This window comes from Peromyscus maniculatus, chromosome X (genome assembly GCF_049852395.1).
Source record: "Peromyscus maniculatus bairdii isolate BWxNUB_F1_BW_parent chromosome X, HU_Pman_BW_mat_3.1, whole genome shotgun sequence".
Classification (NCBI taxonomy): Eukaryota; Metazoa; Chordata; class Mammalia; order Rodentia; family Cricetidae; genus Peromyscus; species Peromyscus maniculatus.
The window spans coordinates 57,416,926-57,439,739 of NC_134875.1; the positions used below are offsets into that span (position 1 = coordinate 57,416,926).

General features: G+C 44.9%; 2 protein-coding genes across 6 annotated transcripts; one reads left to right on the forward strand and one right to left on the reverse strand.

The window, feature by feature from the left end:
• Positions 1-435: 435 nt before the first annotated feature.
• Positions 436-5,339, reverse strand: Armcx3 (armadillo repeat containing X-linked 3). 4 transcript variants are annotated; one of them, XM_006996413.3, is made up of 5 exons: positions 5,023-5,339; positions 4,409-4,487; positions 4,072-4,132; positions 3,743-3,814; positions 436-3,431 (listed from the first exon to the last, which is right to left on the reverse strand). In XM_006996413.3, the coding sequence occupies exon 5, from the start codon at positions 3,283-3,285 to the stop codon at positions 2,146-2,148; it is 1,140 nt and encodes a 379-aa protein (XP_006996475.1). In that variant the 5' UTR covers positions 3,286-3,431; positions 3,743-3,814; positions 4,072-4,132; positions 4,409-4,487; positions 5,023-5,339; the 3' UTR covers positions 436-2,145. The 4 variants fall into 4 exon arrangements, with proteins under 4 accessions (XP_006996475.1, XP_042125294.1, XP_076418590.1 ...); XM_042269360.2 differs by having other exon boundaries at positions 4,409-4,515; positions 5,023-5,167; XM_076562475.1 differs by having other exon boundaries at positions 4,409-4,909; positions 5,023-5,161.
• A 4,854-nt stretch (positions 5,340-10,193) lies between these two features.
• Armcx6 (armadillo repeat containing X-linked 6) lies at positions 10,194-13,138 on the forward strand. 2 transcript variants are annotated; one of them, XM_042269362.2, is made up of 4 exons: positions 10,194-10,326; positions 10,479-10,732; positions 11,068-11,145; positions 11,472-13,138. In XM_042269362.2, exon 4 carries the CDS (start codon positions 11,617-11,619, stop codon positions 12,520-12,522), a length of 906 nt encoding a protein of 301 aa, XP_042125296.2. In that variant the 5' UTR covers positions 10,194-10,326; positions 10,479-10,732; positions 11,068-11,145; positions 11,472-11,616; the 3' UTR covers positions 12,523-13,138. The 2 variants fall into 2 exon arrangements, with proteins under 2 accessions (XP_042125296.2, XP_042125297.2); XM_042269363.2 differs by having other exon boundaries at positions 10,228-10,326; positions 10,479-10,583.
• The last annotated feature ends 9,676 nt before the right edge of the window (positions 13,139-22,814 follow it).

Genomic DNA, 22,814 nt, shown 5'->3' on the forward strand with positions numbered 1-22,814 from the left:
ACAAACACTTCAAATTCCATTTATTTTAAGTGGGTCTGCTCCTGCCCTGGTCATAACAATCCTTTTTATCTTAGCAGGGGCAAGAAAATTTTTCATTTCATTCCCTATCATGTCATCCTTTAAAGTGCTATCAAATGAGTTCCTATATGTGAAGGACTTAGTAGGGTTACCACAGTCAACACCGTGAAGCCAACCAGTCCCTGGTCCTACTACAGACATGAGAATACATATGTACAAACCTGGAGCCAACCTAAATCATAACTAGACAGAAGACCACACCATTTCCTGTCACACAGAAAGCAGGGCAGTATCCTCACATCAGTGAGGAAAATGTCATGAAGGCAGGAGAGATCATGACTGAGGCGAAACTTATAGTCCTGGGACACTTGAGAAATTACAGGTTCCTTGCAGGAATGACAGAACTCTACACGGTAATCACTTAATAAATGTTAACCTTTATTATTCTTATTCTTATTATTTATTAAATGACACTGAAACATAGAAGAATGCCCCAGCAAAACAAAAGTTAATCAAAACCCATCAACACTACATTCTGGGTACTTAAAGGTACTCACATTTCTTAATTAACTGCTGCTATATGCAAGAATAGTGTGGCTGCTTTGCATAAACTCTCTAGTTCAAATCTCACAGTCAGCCTTATCTGCACCATCATCTCTCATTCTGGAGTGGAGGCATCAGACCACCTCATTTGGGACCTAAATATTTTCCACTCAGTACATGTTCAAATTAATCACCTGCTGCTTTCCCTGTACTTTTCTTTTTCCAAACCTTTCTTAAAAATCAATATTTATTTTTGATAAATAAGAAAACATAGATGAATAACAAGTACAAAAAGTAAGTATCGCTTGTTATCTTTCATCCAAATATAACTCTTAGTACTACTGGGTGTATATAGTTCCATAAATTTTAGTGTCTTTTTAAACATGATTTAACCCCCCCCCCTTATGTGATCATACTCTAAATACTGCTGTCTGACTTACCTTGCTCACTTAACAATGTTTGATGAGTATCTTTTTCTAGCAATACTGAGTTCCATCAGTACATTTATCACACAGCATGGACATTCTTTAAACTACTTAGTCAATTCAGTGTGTTGAACACTGAAGTTGTCCCCAATGTTAACTACCTTAAGACAGTGCTGACAAGAAAAGCCTTGCACATTCAGTCTTTGGCCAATTATTCAGTTATCTCCTTAGGACAAAAGGTTTGCATATTTTAAGGCTTAATGATACGTATTGCCAAATGCCCACCACCAGAGTTGGAAAGGATCCATTTTGCTACACCATCCTTGATGACTGAGTGCGGGGAGGACATTTATATTGACCCCCAATTCTTTCCTAGTTAAAAATACATTCAACAAGCCTTCTGCAATGGGCTTCACACAGTTTTCCAAACTTATTGAATCCTATTTCCCACACTCTCCACTCTAAGAAGGCTATTTTGACTCCTATAAGGTTTCCTAAATTAATGCCTTTCTCACATCATTTCCTCTCGACTCTGGTCTCACAGAATGCGCTAACTTCCCTCCCCCATTCAGGACTCCCTTTCAGTGGCTCTGTCCTCCCTGGAGCTTTAACTGACTCATGGAGCAGCCATCAGCCTGTGCCTCTTCTATGTTCTGAAGGCACACATCTGACAGAATGTAGGCTCCAAATAATCTTGGGATCTAGTTTTTGGGTTTTTTGTTTGTATGGTTTTTTTATCTCTACAACTAGATTATAAACCAAAAGATAGGATAGTTTCTTTCTTCTTCTATTGTTTCTTTCCGGCATTAACATAAATCTTTATTGATGATTGATGCACAAATAAAATCAATGCAAATGACAGAAAGGAGCCTACTTAGGATGAATTGGTTCACTGTCACTTAACCAGAGGAAACAGTAAAAATATTTCAATCTAGGCATCAAGATAAAAAGCAACAAACATGTTTTCACGACAAGTAGTGATATTCATTCATCCAACTGAAATCTGAAGACAAACTCGGTTAAATATCAGTATCAATGATACAGTATGATATTCATTATTCAAAACTGGCAGCCAAAAGGATCCCTTCACCATATAAACAAGGTGGAGAAAAAGAATAGTTTATAAGGTGTGCTGCTACTATACTGCAAAGCCACCAAGTTATTCCTGGCTTTGGGGAAACATCCGCTCAGTCAGTTTGGCTGCGACTTTTCCAACTTTTACTTTCACTGGAAAATCATGGTGGCTTTCTATTCCCAGAACCTTATCAGCACACACTTGAAATTCTTTTAAAAAGGAAAAAAACGAATCCTCACTAAAGTGATTCTGAGCAGACTCATTCTCTTCCCACTGGAAATTGTCACTGATGTTCTCAACAACCATCAGGAGTTTCAGAATGACCTCTTTGTTCTCCTTCTTACTAAAGAGGGAGCCCAGTGAAGGTGGCACTTGAGCCCTAAGCAGTTCTCTAGCCATGGCTGGGTTTTCAGCCAGATTCAAAAGGAGTTTCAAAACCTGAAGTTTGGTTTCTTCATTTCCTGCTGAAAATAAACGGAAAAAGTCTGAAATGGAATTAGCAAGTATGTGCTGATACTCATTAGTAACAGTCATATTGGTAAGCAATCTGAGTCCAGCCAGCTGCACAGAGGAGTTCAGTCGGGAAGTGACTGTGTCGTCACACACTTGATTCATGTATATCTTAAGCCTGCGCTGATTTTCCGCATTCACACTCAAGTTATTTAGGACAATTAAAGCCTTTTCCTTAACAATGGGATCCCGAGTATTGAGAATCTTTGCAACAATTGGGAGACCACCCAAATCACGAATAATATCTCTGTTAAATGCATAAGCAGCATTATTACCTAGAGCAATTAAAGCTGCTTCAAGAATATAAGGCTTTTCAGACATCTCAACCAAGCAAAGTACTTTTTGTAACTCTTGAGGGGACAAAACAGTATCATCTGAATTAGGAGAAGCCCTTTTCTGGACAGCTCTCCGAGCCCTTGTAGCCCTGGCCCTTGCCCTGGCTCTGGCTCTGGTCCCTGCTTCAGTGCCAATCCGGGCCCAAGGTGGATACCAAACTATACTCTTGCTCTCGTTACTGTCATCATCATCGTCAGACCAGTCGTTATACCTGGCCCCAGAACAGTCCCCAGCATCATCCACATCGGCAGAGCCGCTCTCGGCCATTTTCTCCTTGGTCTGCTTCCTTCCTCGGGCCAATCTGTAAATGCAATAGCAGGCTCCAGCCCCAATCACCAGGCCTGCAGTCACCCAGCCTACTTTCCTGGCGTAGCCCATGCAATCGTCCCCGGCGACGGCAGGGACCAAGAACTAGAGTAGTCACTCAAAAGAGGGGGAGCCGGCTACGGGCCTGAGTGCAGGCCTGTGCAGAATGATCTTCTTCAGTCACTTCAAGGCCACAAAAACTGGTTCTGGGGGTCCACCTAGAAATGGAAGAAGAAAAGGAGGGTTGAGCTTTCTCTTCTCTGTGTGCTGCCCCATGCAGACAATCGCACAAAGGAGCAAGAAAGTAGTAATTGAATTCTGGATAGGTAATACAGGTTGTTGACAAAAACCTCTATCTCCCTCATTTCACTCTCTCCCTACATGCCTCTTCCCCCCCCCCCGCCCTGCCCCCATCCCCAGTTCACTCTTGCCTCTAAGCACAAAGTCGACGGCACCCACAAATGTTGCCAGGCTCTCATCTGTCACCTGCTCCTTTGGTACCCCATGGGATAAGCAACCTTACACTAACCTCCTGGAAACAAGCAGTTGGCCCCTTCTTCCTTTCCTGTGAAGTATTGCCACACCCAATAATCTTTTTGATCTGCAGAGATACCAGAAACAGTGAAAAAATGAGAGCTTGTTGCATGGACTATATGCTTTAATAATTTACCATGCAGGTTGTCGGATTTTTGTTAAACCTCACTGTGCCATCCATCAAAACATGCACAGACTTAGCCCCCTCCCTAGTCTGAAAAGGGTGGATGTAAGGAAACAAAGTAGGATTGAGTGAGCCTGGCCAAACCCAGACTGATTTCTAACCCCTCCCCCCTTCCAGGCTGCCCCCACGCCCACACCGACCTCTGCTGATCCGGGGAAAGTTCCTCCCTTGCTTCAAGCAGTGCCACCTGCTACAGCAGACCTGCAGGATGACAGATCGAAAACATGGACACTAAGTGCTGTTGAGAGAAAAGGATTATGAACAAACTATCCGATAGGTTTCCCTGCTGTCATCCCGCCCCCCGCCCCCACCCCTGAGAGCACATTCACACACACACACACACCCAGCGCACGCCATTTCTCCACAGTTCGGGGAGTGTGAGAAACACATTTAGACTCAAATCTAAACCTAGATTACCTTTTCTGGTTTTCCCCCTTTTCTACCCCCGCCGCTCCTAGGGTCCCCAGATGGTCTTACCCTCAAATCGACCTTCACCGATCTGGTTAATTTCCTTCCTCTTCTCTTGCCTGGCGTGGTACCACAACCTACAGAAAGACTGGGCACCCGGGAGAGACTTGGACCCACTAGACACAGAGCCACGGTAAGGAAGACACGGCCACAGGCAGAAAGACGGGAAACAGCCGCTACAGAGTGCTTGGTGGACGGACCAGTCCCCAGAGAACGAAACTCTTTCCTAATTCGGAGGCCTGGTTGTTAAAGGTTTCCCGCCCGATATCTGGCTCAGGGTTCGGCTGATACATCACATCGCACCCCACCACGCCGGACACCGTGTCCAGTTTTTCCCCCGCCGGCACAGTCCTGGTGGACCAGGGGCCAACACCCAGGCCACAGCTCCCTTTCCGGATTGCGGGCCTCAGCTTGCAGCAGATTCTCATCTCCTGATTTCTGGGCGCCTGCCCAAACACCCCCTACTCACTGTTTTGCAGCATCGAAATGGGCTGCGGGCGGGACGTAGATCTTGGAAAGAGGGTGGCAAGTGGGAGAGACGACGTCGGCGCCCCCGGACCTGCGACGGCCTCCGCCCTCCACCCTCCACCACCCCCACTTTATGGAATATCCCAGGTACTGACCTGCAGGGATCCGGGACAATTTCTTTTCCGCCTCCTTCTTTCCTCGGTTGCAGGCCCGCCCGCCCTCAGGGTAATAGGGAGCTGGTACTCAGACGGGAACAACGACCAGGACAAGAAGGACTTCTGCACACGTCAGCTCTTGGTCACGTGAGAGCGACGTCATCCACCAACTCGGATCCCCACTTTCCCCTCCCACCAGCAGTGCGGCAGAAGAGGACCCGCCCCCCTTCATTCCCTCCCCCATACTAGGCCTTGTTACTCTTTCTTTGCGGCTAATCCCATTTTCCTCTAGTTGTGTTTCCCTTCCTCCAATTACCAAAACAGGACAGCATCCTCCCCTGGGGCTACTGGCCACTTGTACTTTTTTAAATTGACTCTTTCTTCCCTAGACTCCTGGGACAGCAGCTTCTCCCTCTACCTCCCCTCCTCCCAGCTATGAATATCTACCGTTTCCTCTGACATATAATCCTAGACCTGAAATGAATAAACCACCAGAAAAGGAAAGCTGGAATAAGAGTGGATCTTTTACTTTTTAAATACTTTTTTGGCTGTTTTCACCTTGGCTTCCCCTGCTCGCAGCCTGCATTCTATTTATGAGGGGAAAAATAGGAATCGAGGTGGGAGATCAATGTTGGGTGATGGTCTCAAAAAGTCCCACATTTCTCACTTACCGGAAAGTGTTCCCCGCTTTACTCAAAGGAATTTTAATGTCTTCTGGGGCCTATCACATAACACAGCTGAATGAACATAGCACAACTTGAATGAACTAATCAGCCTGCCTGAGACTATGCAAATCTTCTGACTAAGCAACAGGCTTTGAAGGGCACAAGTTAACCAGGAGGAGGCTTGGGCTCTCCAAAGCCAGAAAAGATTGAGGAGAAATCAAGTCTGTTAGATAAAAAGGTACACACACTGATATACACAAAGAACATTATGAAATCTACTGGGGTGCAAACAGAGAACAAAATCTGCAAATGAAGTAGTATTACAGGAACACAAAGACCAACACAAACTTGACTGAACTTGGCATCTAGCAATTAGTGCACTGGTTAGCTTGATGAGCACAATAATTCACTTGCAATTTTAACTTTCAAAGACGGAAAAGGGACTGAAGTAATTACATTCTCCCATTGTTTAAATGAACCAGGTTTGGTTTCAGTTGCTGGTTGCCCAACAAGACTAACTTAATACACACTACAGAAGCAAATAACACGATACAGCGTGTGATACAGCTTTCCTAAATATGAGCTTTGCAGTGAGAACTTTCCTAGTAGTTTAGATACAAGGTTGGTGTCTGAGGAGAGGTTTCAAAATCCACAGAAAACACGGGAGTAAATCAAGAGTCCAGAGAGTTTAGGAACAAGCTAATCTCTGGGAAATTTTATACCACTGTAGCTTCTAAAAAGCACAACTGAGATGTGATTTTGAATTTAGCAAACTGAGCCAAATCAACTGCATGGCTCTGTATTTAGAGAAAGACCACGTGCAACAAAGAGACTTATTCACACACAAAAAGGGCTTCAGAGGAAAATGTTAACCGTTCCCATCAAGCACTGTCCAGAAGAGAGGAAGTTCTGGCTAAGGTGAAGGGAAAAATCATCCCCATAATGTATAAGAATACTTCAAACTTCCTAAGCTAAAAGTCACTTCTTAAGATGAATGAAAGCCTTTGCTCTGATTCTAGGGTCATTCAGAAGCAATCTTCTGAAGCTGTGACTTCCCAAGCCAGAGTCTGTCTGCAGGGAGAGAATGGACAGGTAAGACAGGCAGAAAGCTCTTCTACCCCTTGACTCTTGTACTTCTCAAGGTAAATTGGTCAGTTTTTAATCTTGTTGGAACATAGCTTCCATTGTAGCATATTTAACAAAAAGAGAACACAGAGAGAGACTGGTGAGTTCGCCATTCAAATCTTGGTTTATATGTGTATCGCTGAATGAGAGTCTATCACTGGCAGAAGCAGCCATTCTCTGTTTACAGACAAAATCTGGGGTAGATGGTGCAACACTCAAGACAACACCCTGAACTGTATATGCAACCCTATGGAATCCTGTCAGGGAAGCCAGGTGGCTTTGGTTCCAAGGACAACATAACGCATTGTCATTTCATATTGTATCTTCCTAATGATCAAAGGTAATGGAGAAATTACGACTCAGGTGTGCTGTGGTAGGCAGGTTCCCAGCATCTCAGTGACAGCTAAACAAAGGCTCATTATGCAAAATAATTAAAGGATGCTATACATTAGGACTAGGGATGTGGATTAAGTGTCCAATAATACTCATTGCTCTTGCAGAGGACCCAAGTTCAATTCCTAGCACCCACATGGGGGCGTGGCTCACAATTGCTTCTAGCATCTGTTCCAGGGATCTGACCCCTTTTTCTTACCTTAACTGCATAAGGTGCCACACTGACAAACAGGAACACACATATCACATAAATAAAAAGTAAAGTAACAATTTTCAAAATAAATCACCATTTCAAGCAATTTATACTTCATACAAAAGGAAGGGGGTGAGTGCATTTCACATTTAACACACTCTGTATTTCCTTAGCAAAAAGATGGGCACTATGCCCAAAACACACCACACAGAAGCTCTCCTGCTACCAAGTAAACCTATGTGAAACAATCATCTGTCAGTTTCTCCTTCCTAGATCCCTAAAAGCTGACCTTGTTCTGTAGCATTTATTCTCTATGTTAACCAGACTTGGATAAGCTGCTTGCAATGAAAGAGCCTTCACTAAACAACAGTACCTCATCAGGGAACACAGTATTCAAAGGACTATAGCTTTTCCAATGTCAACCTTCTCTCTCATCCCCCTGCATTATCCACAGTGTTATCAACCACTGATCCATTTTTAGTTTTGGATACTTTTAGCTCATGTGTTATGCATGGCCACCAAAAGGTTTCCTTGGGAAGTGACTTCACAAGCCTTTGTTTGTTTGTTTTCACAGGCTCCGAAAACATTAAACAGACTTGCCTGGGCACTTAAGCATTTTCCTTTTTCACTTTGAAGATCATGTATCAGCTGTCTACTACGTCCTCTAAAAAGTATTTGTGGGTGCATATAATGGAGAACCAAGTGGTTTTAAGTCATAGCCCCTGTGCTTGTTGGTAAGGACTATGAATTAAAGTGACAAAGATGTAAAAGAACTGAGAAGGTTCATTCTTTAGGAAGTTTTAGACAGAGCGTGGATTAAAACTAGAAGGTCCTGATGAACTGAGAGAATGGTGTTTTCTTCTGTGTTTTGTACTGAAATGACTGGATGATATACCAAAGGGGAGAGACATTTTGTAGCAATGAAGAGAAGGAGGTGTGAAGCTTTTGTCCCTGAAACTTGATAAAATGTGAAAATGAGCTCACTCACAATTGCTGAACCAATCACCTGCCTTTATTAAGCTCTGCATATTTCTTAGTTCTTCCTCATGTTTATATTCAAAATAAACAGGAGTCTCTTGTGTAAGTTCGTAGTAGCCGAAAGCTAAAATCACCGTTTAATCTGAGTGTTTGGTTCCTAAGTCTTTGGAGACAGAATTCACTTACCTAAGACAATCACAGAAAGACAGCATAAGGGCACGGTGGCAAAGCAAACAAAGTAGAGAGGTGGAGAAATGGGACATGATATTGGTAAAAGAGCCTGGTTGTTAGGAAGACCGGAGAGGAGTGATATGTTCCCGAGGTCTTCTATTTGCCAACAAGGCATTAAGCACTCCCTGGCTCACCTCCTGCAAGGGCCTCCTCCACACAGGGCCCTTCACAGGGAGGGCCTCCGGCTGGCGACTCAAATTTCAATATTCTAAGAAAGAAGCAGCCTGGGGGGTCTATATTTAGAGTATGACTCCCAGCAGTGAACAGGTGGCGCCTGGGGACTCACTCTTGCATATTTTGTCCCTGAGTTCTGAGGGGTTTGTGAGGGTGGTACAGTAAAGCTATTAGGGAAGGCAGGGAGTGAAAAGGCCTCTTTCTCCTAGGACTACTTGAGATCCTGTATTTCGTTCTTGTACCTATGAGAGGGGAAAGAAATTGATGTCACCAGTGTGTTGGCAATCCACAGTCACCCATAGACCCTCATCCCCATTGTCAGTGGAAAATGCTGAAGACTCATCATTTATGATACGGTGATGGTGATACAGTACACGAATGGCAGAACTAAGGAGACCTCACTAATCTTATGGTGATTTGAAATCTTCACCTGTCAAGTACAACTCTCATCAATGTGGTAGCAGAGAGACCGCTAATTTCAGGGTGGTTCATGGGTTGCATCGTGAAACTATAGTACAGAGTGTAAATCCCTTTGAAAAGCAGGTAATCTGTGATGTCACTAATTTGTAAAGTTTATCTAAAACTTAAATTGGTGTCTGAATAAAATCTATCTTTTGGGTAAGACTGAAAGTCATTATTGAACCTTGTACAAGATCTCAATCATCTGACACCTGTGAGTTCACTCAGGCTAAAAAAAGGGGGGGCAAATAAACGGCTCACACATCTAAAATGGTCAAAACTTGAACATTGACCTCACTACTGATCCATTTATGTTTCGTCGATCATACTCAAAGCATGCTGGTTTTGTTTGTAAGGATATGTTTTAAAAACTGTAAGATGCTATTTTAAAGCTGCTATTTAAAAGAAAATACTTTTGGTGTTGTACTAATTAACTTTGCCAAATCAGTGAGCTCTTGCTATCAACTGGAAAAAAAAATCTTAATTTCTTTTTTAAAAAAATTTAAAAGATTGGAATTTGTTTATCTATCCAAGTAGAAGTAGCTTCATTTTGTCTTATGATTACAAAATGATAGTCTATCAAATAGTAGAGATGAAATAAAGCATAAATGGATCAAAAGTGTTAATACAAATTCCACTCACATCTAGGATTCCTTTTCTGCTCCTTCCCCCCAACTTTGATACTGAGACTGAAAATAAAGAGGGATAGAAATTAAAGAAATGGATGCAGGAGTTTGAAAGTCAACGAAAGGACCAGACAGTTCCCCCAAGAAGAAAGTGTGAATGCATGGTAATTCGCGAAAGTCAAACTCAAACACAAGAAACGGTAACTTCTGGTTTCTGGTATTGTTGTAGAGGAAAAGACTAACAGGGCCCCAAGTATTGGGGGAGGTACGGAGTCTACTGGCGCCTGCCGCACTGCTTGTGGGAGTGGAAATTGGGGGCTAGAGCTCACTGGTGACGTGGCTGTCACGTGACCAAGAGCCGCCTAGAGCCGAAGTCCTGTTAGTCGCCTCTGACTGGGTACCAACCCCCTATTACTCTGCAGGCGCGTGAAGGAGAAGGAAACTCGCTGGGACCGCACAGGTCGGTGGAAGCTGCTTGGAAGGTGATGCGGGTGGGAAAGGGCCGAGAGCATAGCGCGTTCAAGTTCCGCAGATAAGGGCTATGTCCCTTTCTCACCTACTTTTTAAATACCTATCCCCCGACCCACATCCCACCCTCGGTTCTTTTAATAGGGAGAAGTGGCGGGCTTCAGGTTGGGCTGAGAGGGGTGAACGGCGGTTGCACAAAATCCAAGCAAAGGAAGGATCCACAATCCGGTCACCGTGTCCTGGGTGCTGGTCAGTCCACCAAGCACTCCGTCCCGCCGCCCCCCCCCCGCCCCAACCCCCAGTCCCCTGTCCGTTTGCAGGTCTTTAGGTCTCAGCTCAAGCCTTGGCTAGAAGAGAGAGAAAACCGTTTTGATTAGAACCTTGCTGCAGGTTTGAAGGTGGGATTCATTCCGAACCCAAGGAGGGGGTGGAAGAAGAGGGGGCTGGGATCTTTGCGGGCCAGGTCCTAGTCGCCCTCTCCTGGCCCCTTCTTTCTCCACACCCCCTCCCATTTCGGTGCAGGGAAAGGGGTGTGGCGGCCTTTGCTGGGGAAATGGCGGACGGGGAGGGGGCGGGGAGGCCCTCGTTAGCAAAGTCGGGAGGGTGTGAGAAATTATTTTTACTCAAAAATCCCAAATTCAGAAAAGCCCCTATCAGTGTAGTTAGAGCTGTCCAACTACACTTTCAGTTCTCTATTGCTATCTACATCGCTTTTCGATTGTCCTTTGGCCAGGCTCGGTCCATCTATCACCGTGGAGGGAATACAGCAGAAGACATCAGAAGAAAAAGGAATTCACTTGATATTTGAGAGGTTGGTTAGAAAACATGCTGTGATTTTGGGATGGGGAGGAGGAGGAGGAGAGAGAGTAGGTGGGTGTTAAAAGAGACCGCATGAGGTTTGATGACTCTGTCACCTGTCCACCTATCACATCAGAGTCTCCTCTCCTGGCTGTCTCTGAGAATCCTGGAAGCATAAAAGTAGATCCTGAGGGTAGATATGGGAAGACAGAGAAGAACAAGGAAATCATTACCTAATAATCCAACTTTCTCGGCAAGAATTCGAACTCATCTGTCTGGGCAGATAGGAACCCAGTCACAGCTCAGAGCCCTAATGCTCTCTCTTTCTCACACCCTTAGAGTCATCACAAGAATCACAGAAGCCTAGGAGAGGCTGAAGATTCCTGGCCTGCACCGTTATTCACACAACCACTGAGAGTTCTCTTCAATCAGGTGAAGAAAGACCCTCTCCTTTCTGGCCCAAAAGGCTGACACCCATCTAAGTATGGGTCGGGCCCGGGAAATGGGTTGGATGGCAGCAGGACTAATGATTGGGGCTGGTGCCTGCTACTGCATGTACAAACTAACCATGGGAAGACATGGAAGTAACCAATTGGAGGATGAGGAGGAAGATGAATGGGATGATGAGCAGAATCTCGATGAAGAGGAGGCAGACAATTGGTTTGATTTCACAACAATGGCTCGGCCCTGGAGTGAGGATGGGGTCTGGGATGAACCGGGGGCCCCAGGTGGGACTGAGGACAGACGTTCAGGTGGTGGAAAGGCAAACAGAGCACACCCAAGCAAACAACGACCATTCCCTTACGAACATAAAAATACATGGGGTGCTCAGAGCTTTAAATCCTTCGACTGTGCTCTTGACCTGACCAAGTGTGCTTCCATTCAAGGAAAAAAAATGTTCACCCAGCCCACAAATGCTGTCTTTTCCCTTAGCCACAATGTCAGTAGCCATTTGGCCAGCCTCTCAGTGGTTGGAAACGGGATCCCCACCCGCCAGCCCACTGCGAGGGAGAAGGCATTGTGTGTCCCAGAAAATCCCAACACCAGTATTGGAAATCAGGGCCAGATTAAGATGTACATCGATGAAGTGTGTCGAGAGACGGTGTTAGGTGGCTGCAAGTCATTTCTGCAGCAGGCCGGATTAGATCTGCTAATAAGCATGACAGTTATTAATAACCTGCTTGCCAAGTCGGTTTCAGACCTGAAGTTTCCCTTGATTTCCCAGGGAAGGGAATGTGCAAAGGCTGAGGGTCTGGGAGCCCTGGTGGGTTTGCCTGAAAAGCCAGTGTTGGCAGGGGAAGTGCTGGCTGCCCAAATGCTGTCCTCATCCATGCTCCCCTTTATCAGAAGCAGGAGCAGAGAGATGCTCCTGGAAGCCCTCTCCCCATAAGTGGCCTTCTCGAGCAGAAGGAGACCGAATCCACCCCGAGCCCGAGCAGTTGACTGAGGGAGGCAGAGAAGCTGCAGAGGGGTGCAAGCAAGGATGCAGCCTTAGCCAGTGAGCGCCTCCTGGGGCGAAAGTTCCAATCCCAAAATGCAGGGCCACACTCTTCTTGGCCAGGCAGGGCTCCCCAGAGCCCTGGGCAACCTCTGGGCTTTGTAGTCTGCAGGTAAAGCGCATTGTAAATTGCTCCCTTGCAGCCTTCCTCCTGCAGTAAAGGGTGAAGGGATCGCCCCTTTGGCTGCTAGCTGCAGATAAGGAACATCAAATCACAGCATCACGAGTGCTGTCCTTGCCTGTGGTGATCTCCCTGTCTAAGCGCGACCACTTAGCAGAAATGACACCCACATGGGAGCCTGTGCCCAGCTTGCATCTGCTGCCGCTGCTTTGGTCGAAGTAGTTCCCCTCTCCCCTTTTCTACACTAGCTGATGAATGGCTAGCATGTTAATCAAAGAAATACACTCCCCTCCTGTCCGATGTACCGACTGACCCCCTTCCACCCGAGCCCCCACCTGTGTGTATCATCAATAAACTTGTGTGCTTTGATTGGCAAGAAAATGAAAAGGGGCACTGGACTCATCTTTGAGTTCGCGGTCTACACAATCAGGGAGACATGATACAGAGTCCAGCTGTCTGGGGCCCCTGCTCCCCGACAGGTGCACTCACCAGTGCTCACAGGGGGCAGGGGCAGAAAGGGACTGCTGGGCTCAGGATAAACAGGCTTCAAGAGAGGGGCACAGGGCAGGGGGGAGGGCAGGGGTAGATTTAAGGTGTGGGTAGGGAAGTAGAGGAGACAACACCCTTGAAGCAGGCACCCTGGGGCCCTGAGTACAGGAAGCCCTTAAGCAAGAGGTCTTCTTGACTGGCCTCCTTGGGCTGAAGGCTCCAGCCCATGGCATTTCTCTCTGTGCATCCTGCAGTGACTCTCTCCCCCACCTGTGCCCATCTGGCAGAGGATTCTCCCAGGAGGGATTACCACGTGGCTGGCCCCTGCTAGGTCCATGTCTATCTGTCCCCTTAAGGTGCTGTCAAAACCACTTCCTGCCTCCCTTCCTTCCTTGGGATCCTAAGCACTGCTTCCTGGCAGGGTGAGAGGGTTGGCAGCTGCTCCACTCTTGGGGAACCTCCTTTCTTCCCTAGCCCTTCCTAGAGGTGGAGCATCCAGGAACTCCCCACAAGGACAGTGGGGAGGGTGCTGTCAGTGCTGTGCATGACTGGCCTGCAGAGATCTGCACAGCCATGCTGTCTCTGAGATCCGCGTACCCCTGCAAGGAAGAGGAGGACCCTATGTACTGAGCCATGAGTCCAGGCCTGCCCAACTCACACACACACACACACACACACACACACACACCCTGCCCATTTCCAAACCTCTCCCAACTTCCAGGCCTGCCCAACTCACACACACACACACACACACACACACACACACACACACACACACACACACACACTACCCATTTCCAAACCTCTCCCAACTTCCCTTACCTCCTGCCTCACCCAAGCTAGCTTCCCTGCATGGTTGCCATGTGTGGGGCAGCAGACACCTTCCCAAAGCCATGGCAAAGCAGGGGGCACACGTGCTCCCCTTGTGAGTGCTCCCCTTGTGAGTGTGCCCCTTGTGAGTGCTCCCCTTGTGAGTGCTCCCCTTGTGAATGCTCCCCTTGTGAGGCCACGGTGCTGCTGCTGCTGCTGCTGCTGCTGCTGCTGCTGCTGCTGCTGCTGCTGCTGCTGCAGGACAGGTGCCATGCACTGCTGGATGTCCCTGGGGTGCTCTTCTGAGTCACTGTGCCCTGGGCACCAGTGGTCTGTGTGCACTGTGCCCTGCCTCCAGCCTGCTCCCCTCCGTGCATCTCTCCAGAGCTTTCATCCCCTCTTCTGCCTCCATGCACCATTTGAGTTCCAACTCTCCTGTTTGTACCCGGTTCCCAGCAGCATTCCGTGGTGACCAGTATGCTGGGGCGCCTGCCAGGCCCCTGGACCAACTCTGGGAAGTTGTCCAACCTGGAGTGGATACTGACCATCTCCAAGGTTCTGGGAACCTGGATAAAGCCAGTGGCCTATGATCATTATTGCCACACCACACAGCCATCACAGTTCATGCCTCGGGCTGCCTTGGCTGGCTCAGGGACCCTGTCTTGTCTCCCAACAGCTGCTGGTGGAGTCCTCCCCAGCAGGTGGCCTCCCTGCACCCCACCACCACCCACAGCCCCTTTGAGGCCAGTGACCCACGTTTTGGCTGGGTGATGTACATCGAAGGAGGATTTTGTGCACACACCTGCATCCTCTTGTCCTGGTCCCGTGTGCCTTGCCAGTGCTGTGTTCAGTGACAGCTCACTGCTAGGCCTCTTTAAACTCAGCACAGAGGCAAGGCAGAGGCTCCTGTCCTTGCTGGAGCTCCTGGCCCAAATTAGCATGCGCCTCCCTACTCCTGAGCACATCACACACAGAACTCCAAGTTTCCGGTCGGGTGCCGTGGTCCAGCATCTCCCAGGCACTTGAGGCTTGAACACTGCAGCTGTCTCCTAACTCGGGGAGGGCCTCAGAGCCTCCTAGCACACCTCCTGAGCAGCTGTGCCCCAGGAAAGCCACCTGCCACCAAAGCTGCTCCACTAGGAGCATGGTCCTGGCCCATGTCGCCCCCTCCCGTTCATTTGCTGGTAGTGCGCTCCTGAAAACATGGCTTGGGTGTGGATGTAGGGCTTTCTTGTCTGACCCCTCATTGCTTGACTGGTGGTCTCTTGGAGCCTAAGCAGGAGGCCCGTTTCACGGTGTGTGGGTGGGGTGTCTGATTCAGGAGGCATCTGAAGAGAGTTGTGAAACAAGAGCCCTGGGACCCCATCCTGTTGGGCACAGACAATGCAAGATCAAAATAGCTCTGGATCACAAAATGGACCTGTGTGCTGCTGGGCTCTCCCACCACAAACTCTGAACTAGGTCAACCATGCTGCCCTGCCGCCCCTGGTCTACAGCGCTGTACCCTGCCTGGCCTGAGCTGTCTCCTCTGTCATGTGAGCCCGCCACAGACTGCCTCCCAGCTCCTGAAAGAGCTCTGGGTGTGCTGCTGCTGCTGCTTCTCATGAGCGCCTTCGTGTGTGGTGCCCGAGGGCACAGTTTGTCCACGCTCCTTCTGGAGCCCTCCCCTGGCACCTGTTGTTCCTGGGGATTGTGTGCTTTGAGGCCCCTGCACTCCGTTCCCTGGAAACGCAGGCAGGCTTGCAGCTTTCCTCTTGGTTATTCCACTCTGGAAACATTCACCCTTTCTTAACTCTTTGTGTCACGCTCAGAGCAGTTTTGACTGCCAAACCCTCACGTTTAAATGCTTTTTACCCACAAGTACTGCCATCACCATGTCTCTCTCTGTCCATTAACACTGTCTGATTCAAAGACACTGTAGGGTCTGCAGCAGACAGTAGTGTGTCCTTGCTCCTGCTTTCCTTGCTGTGATGTGTTGGTGGAGAGAGTTTCTTTGGTGAATTTACAAGCCTCTACCCTGAAGCCTCTCAGGACCTACTCCAGCCTCTGCGGAGCCTATTGAGAACCCCACTGCTACTTATTTTAGCAACATACTAAATTTGGCTGGGAGGTGTGAGGTTCAGGAAGACACTGAATAAGAGTCCCATACAGTCCTGCAGAACATACCTCTTCCCTTCTGTGCCAGATGTGGCATTTGTCATTTACAATCTGCCATTCTCCAGATATCTTTGCTCCAGGCCGGGAGCTTCATTTTACTTGAATGAGTCTGTTTTCAGGATTTTTTTTTTGGGGGGGGGGTGATGGTAGTGGATCTCTTTTGACACTCTTTGATTACAGAATGTGTCCCCTTAATAGTTTTGTCAGCTATCTTGTGCCGTCTTATTTCAAGTTTTGACTTAATGGATCTGCTAAGAAGTGTACTGTTAGGCTGCGTAGTCATGAAGCACGCCTTTAATCCCAGGAGGCAGAGGCAGGCAGGTCTCTCTGAGTTACCAGAAGGTGATGTAGAGACTCTGTCTCAAAAGGCAAGAGAAAACAAACAAAAGCAAGACGTGCTATAGTAATATGATATGTCTTCTCCTGCAAGGACAGTTGAGGGCCCTGCCATTACTGGTTGAATAGCCCATTCATAGCCTAGTGTAGCATCTTTATCCACCAAACCCAGCATTTGTCTGTGGCTTCCTGACACTGAAGCCCCCTGAGACACACTCCTTTCTCCCAAGCTACTCTAGTTGGCTTGAGGAGCCTCATCTTCTTGGGTGTCCCAATGCAAGTGGTATGTGTTTTGGTGAGAAGGGTCACTTTAAGTGCTTGGGAACAGGCCTCTGCCTAGCTACTCTCTCAATTTTTATATTGGAGCCTGTGGGAAGCTTAGGAAGCCTCATTCTGCTGAATTTAACATTCTGAGAAATCGGGCACTGATATCTTTCCTCTGCCAAAGTCTCGTGTCTTCAAGACATATTAAGTTTCAGAATGCTGTGCTGTGCTGCCATCATAAACATCCTATGTGCCATATTATAGTCTAGCCTATGCAATCATACATTTTCTAATGTAGTGTCAAATATCTATAAATATCCCCCATAATAAGACATAGAATTTTTTATGCTGTCAGGTATATTGAAACAGCAAAGGTTAATTTTGCCAAGATCCTTTCCTTTTAAATTTAAAGGAATACTTATGGATTCCTTTTCCATTCAAAAATAAATTTACTAAGCAACAATTATTCTTGGTTGATATAACAGGTATTTATGTAACATTATTCTGTAGTCAGTTTCTTTCGGTAAACACATCATTTTCACTATTTTGCCTCTTTATTCTCTCTGACTTCCTATGTAGATAAACGTAGTTTACAAATTATGGCAGTTTTATCTCTTGCTATCCAATAGTTCATACATAGTTCATTCCCTTTACTTATCTCTTTGCTCTGTCAAGGACCTCCCGAACAAAGGCATTGACGCTGAAGTGCATATTTGTCTTCTTTCTGATTTGAAAGGGCTCTGCTTCAGTGAAATGTTGATGTCTACTGGAGGTTTTTGAATAAGTAATATGTCATGTATTTATGTAATCAAATTTATAAAACAGTAAAAAAAAATAAGTGTACTAGATTTCTGTATCGGTCTAGATAATTCTCCAGTACCTAAGGTTGAGTGAAATACTCAATTTGCAGAAAGATGCAGCAAAATGACATTTATATAATTTTAAATATCTGAAATAATATGATATATTATTTTGGATACATATATTTCTAGAAAAATTTTAAATGGCCTACTGAAAGGTGTGCATCAATTTTGCAGTAACATTTGTGTCTGGAAGGAAATGTCAGAAAATGTGACCCTAACAATGTAAGCAGCTCAATTTTATTAATTATTCTTAGAGAGTATAATGAAATATTACAGTATATTAGTGTTTCTTCTTATTATTATTATACTTAGATCACCATAACTTTTCTCTGTACTCTTTTTAATTAAAAAGAAAGATATATTGTGTACCTAGTACAACAAAAAAAGAGCGCCCTTCCCTAAACATTTCCTCAAGAAATTTTAGAAAACTAAACATTGAAAAATGACCCTAAAAGCTTCTCTCACAAATCAGATTGACATCAGATTGACTTCTTAATTCATAACACTGATTGTGAAATGTTAGCGCATGAATACTTCTAAATCCTTAAGAATCCGCCTTCTTCTGGTAGTCTCTCCCTAAAAGTGCTTTACAATAATGGTTCCCAGTGAGACATGCCTCTATCATTACCACTGCTTAGTTCGCTTCCGTTTCGACTTGGGCTGAAGTGTATGATTTGTGTGGACCAGTTTAAACTTTGGCAAACATATGCCAAGCAGCAGCTTCAATAGTACATTTTGAGTGAGGCATGCACTCTTCCTCCTCTGAAACCATCAGGTGTGAAGCTGCCCACAGTAGTCTGTGGCTGATGTAAAATGGAGATGAACTATTCTAACTGAAAATACAAAGGCAGAGTTGCCAGATAAAATAAGGGACTTCCGGTTAAATTTAAATTTCAGTTGAACATCAGATAAATTTGTGTGTGTGTGTGTGTGTGTGTGTGTGTGTGTGTGTGTGTGTGTGTCTGTCTGTCTGTCTGTCTGTCTGTCTGTCTGCCTGTCTGTGTGTGTGTGTGTGTATCACAGATGTATGGAATATACTTTAACTTAAAATGTTAATTGTTCATCTGGAAGTGAATTTTAACTAAGCACCCTTTATTTCCACTTGATAGCTACAGCCCTAGCTACAGGAAACTAGCCCCCATCTGATCTGCTGGCTGACTCTAGCCATGTTAGATGACTTCAGGAAACAGTAGCAGAACTAACAAGGGAAGCCTAGCACAAATTACTGATCCATACACTAAAAGCAATTAGAGTGGCCGTTCAAAGCCACTGAGTTTTGGAGTGGTTCTTATGTACCAATAGATAACAGATACACCAAGCAAAATTGTGTTTGCTCCCAAAGTGCAGCTAATTGAGGCCGAGAGCATTTGATGGAACATAAAAGAAAGTAGTCTATTGAGTCTTGAGTGTGAGAACAGTTTTTCTAAGTGTCATAATACCCTTGACCTCGGAGCTTAGACTATTTCCAAGCAACTATTGTAGGCTGAACTAAAACAAAAGCCAACCTCAGATGTCCCTAGGATCTGACCACTTTATGTACAAAGGGGCAGGCTTGAAAAATTTACAAGTTACTCAGAGAAATACAGATAAATAGCCCTAGGGTAAAATGCATTCATAATTCTCTGTGGCTGATTTATACATTGTACTTGGCTTGGCCATAGCAAAAGACAGTAGGAAAATAGATCACAGTTACATGGCTCCCAAGACAGTCTGAAGTGACTGAGTGAATGTGAAGATAATCCCCTCAACAACTTAGGAAAGACTTAGGTTCTATTTGTTGATTGCATGAATGGCTGTATGATTAAATTAAAATAATAATAGCAGATCGTGTCTTTGTCAAACTAATATCTTCAGGACTCTTATAATCAGAGATCTTACCCTTCTGATGGAAATAAAGCACTGAGTTTTCCTTTTTATATACATCTGCATGCAGCTAAGTTCCAGTTTACTTTTTTATTGTGATCTAAAAGAAACAAGCTTTCTATTCTAGATGCTGATAATCATGGAAGTTTTTTAGATGGATATAAATGCAACTCATTCTTGAAACATGTAATCCTAGAACTGGAACCATCTTACATGCTTTTAGGAAACTATTTCCAAATCCCTTGGGGGGATGGTAGTTCACACAGGCATTGGACTTAATGGATGGAGGCCTGACACATGAGATGCAGAAAATTGTAAGTGGCGAAAGAAAGAGCACCCACAGCAGAATGTTTATCACTGTTTTATGGAGTACAAAGGGAATAAATATTGCTGTGAGATTAGTAAATAAAATTAAATTGTTTATACATTCAAGTTTAATTTAGCTCTCATACTTATTTTAACTGACTATTTCTTTTGCACAAGAAAAGTGTAATAAAAAGTTACCTCTCTGTCTTGCTCACTACTGAATGCCAAATTCTTTGAGTAGTGCTCAAAAATATTTGTTAATAGCAAAGAGACCCAAAGACTTAGAGTCAAACAATGGAAATCACTCTGTCAAGAAAGAGGAAGGTAAAAACAAGCTGACTTGGCTATTCTGATAACTTATAGTCAATTTTAAATTAAAATAATCAGAAGAGATGATGAAGGCCACCACATGTTAACAAAAGGAACAATTCATCAAGAAGTTATAACAGCCTGAGAGAGATGGCTCAGTGGTTAAAAGCATGCATTGCTTTTGTAGAGGACCTGAGTTCAATTCCTAGCACCCATATTAGAAGTCTCGTGCCTTCCTATAACTGTAGCCAAAGGGAGTCTGACACGCTTTTCTGGCCTCAGAGGACACCTGTCTTCATTCACATTTATCCATCCCCCCCAATACACACACACACACACACACACACACACACACACACACACACACACACACACACGTACATAAGCATAATTCAATACAAAATTTCTTTTTGAAAATGTTCTAACAATTGTAATATATATGCACCAAATTTTGAGGAGCATAACTCTGCCATAGTGAAAAAAATAGCCTACAGAATACACCCATGTATCAGACAGGAATTTTACATATAAACATGCTTGTACATCCATGTTTATTGGACTATTCATTCACAATGGGTAAGGAATGGACACAGGGATGGTAAGATTGCTCAGTGGCCCTCGCTACCAAGCATGACTACCTTAGTTTAATCCACAAGAATCACTAAGTGGAAGGACAGAATCAACTCCCACAAGTTGTTCTCTGACTGAAACATGAATGTCGTAGCACACACACATATACACACAAAAATTACTTTTAAATTTTTAAAAAAGAAATGGAACTATCCTAAATTTCCATCAATAGCTGAATGAATGAAGAAAATGTGTGGTACATATACAAAACTGAATTTATTCAATGTGCTGGTTAGTTTTTAGGTCAACTTGACACAGACTGGAGTCATTTGGGAAGACGTAACCTCAGTTAAGAAAATTCCCTCACCAGATTGGTCTGTGGGCAAGCCTGTGGTACATTTTATTGATTGGTGATTTGTACGGGAGGGCCCAGCTTACTGTGGGAGGTGCCACCCCTGGGCAGATGGGCCTGGGTGCTATAAGAAAGCAGACTGAGCAAGAGTGAAGAACAATCCTCCATGGCCTCTGCATCAGCTCCTGCCTCTCTATTCCTGCCCTGCTTGAGTTCCTGCACGGACTCCCTCAACGGTGAACTGGGATGTGGAACAGTAAGCTGCAATAAACTCTTTCCTCTTGAAATTACTTTGGCCATCGTGTTTTATCACAGCAAAACAAAAATCACAGAAACTCTAAGACATTCAGCCATAAAGGAAAATAAAATGCATGACATTTGCAGGAAAATTAGGCTGAGCAAAATAAGCCAGACTCAGAAAGACAGACACCATGGGTTTTCTCTCATATGCAAAATGTCTGTTTAAGTGTGTATTTGTGTCTGTCTGTGTATGTTGGTGTTTACTAATGAAAACTGAAGGGAGACCACAAGAAGGGAGTGAGTAACCTTAGGTGGGAAGGGGTAAAAGAAGATAATGGAATATATTTGTCATGAAAGCAAAGGGGAAGAATATTTTGAGGGAGTGGGAGACCAGCCTGATGGGGAGGAGGGCATGAAAGTAGGAAGTGGGGGAGGGGATGGATAAGAATAATGTATCGTGGCATAATGAAATACATTACTTTGCATGCTAACTCAAAAAAATAAATTAAATGGTTAAAAAGACTTGTCAACTGTATTATTAAACAAAACTAATAACACAATCATCAAGGATAGCATACAGGATGAAAGGGGACAGTACAAATGATAAGAGTATATATCACTTTTATATTAGGTCAGTATTGATATGAGTGGGGTTTGGGCATTGTTAAGGGTAATCTCAACAACAGGGTACACAACTTCAGAACTGTTAACGTTTCTGAGTACAGGGGGATGGCTCAGTGGATAGAGCACTTGCCATGCAAGCAGAAGTGCCAGAGGTCTGACCCCTAAGATCCATGTGAAAGCCAGACAGCCATGCCACTGCCTATAATCCCAGCTTTCAAGAATCAGAGACAGGAGATTCCCAGGACAAGCTAGATAGAGTAGCCAGAATTGGCAGTCTCTGGGTTTAGCAAGAGACCCTGCCTCAATTAGTAAAGTGAAGGATAATCAAGTAAGACACCCAACATCAGGCCTGCATATGTACATACGTATACTTGAACACACATGTGCACCTACACACATGTTGCACACTACACATACACACACACACACATACACACAAATCCCCCACAGCTATTAACTTTTAGCACCAGTAACTGTCCTACCTATTACAGCATCTCTAGTTTATACCCACAAGAAGTCAGTAGCACCTTTTCCTCATTTTTTGTGACAACTAAACAAAACAAAACAAAACAAAACAAAACAAAACAAAACAAAACAAAACAAAACAAAAAGACACTAGCAAATGTCTCCCTGCGGGGGCAAAATCACCAAATGTGAGAACTACTGTATCAGAAGGACCTAATTAAGTTCAGAAAAGCTGACACTCCAGAAAGTGATACCAAGTCAGGTCCATACTACAAAGTATTGCTTAGCATATTTTACACTTTCATCTTTGCAAAAACAATGCACATTTATGCCAGGTGGTGGTGGTGCACACCTTTAATCGCAGCACTCGGGAGACAGAGGAAGGTGGATCAAGGCCAGCCTGGTCTACAGAGCG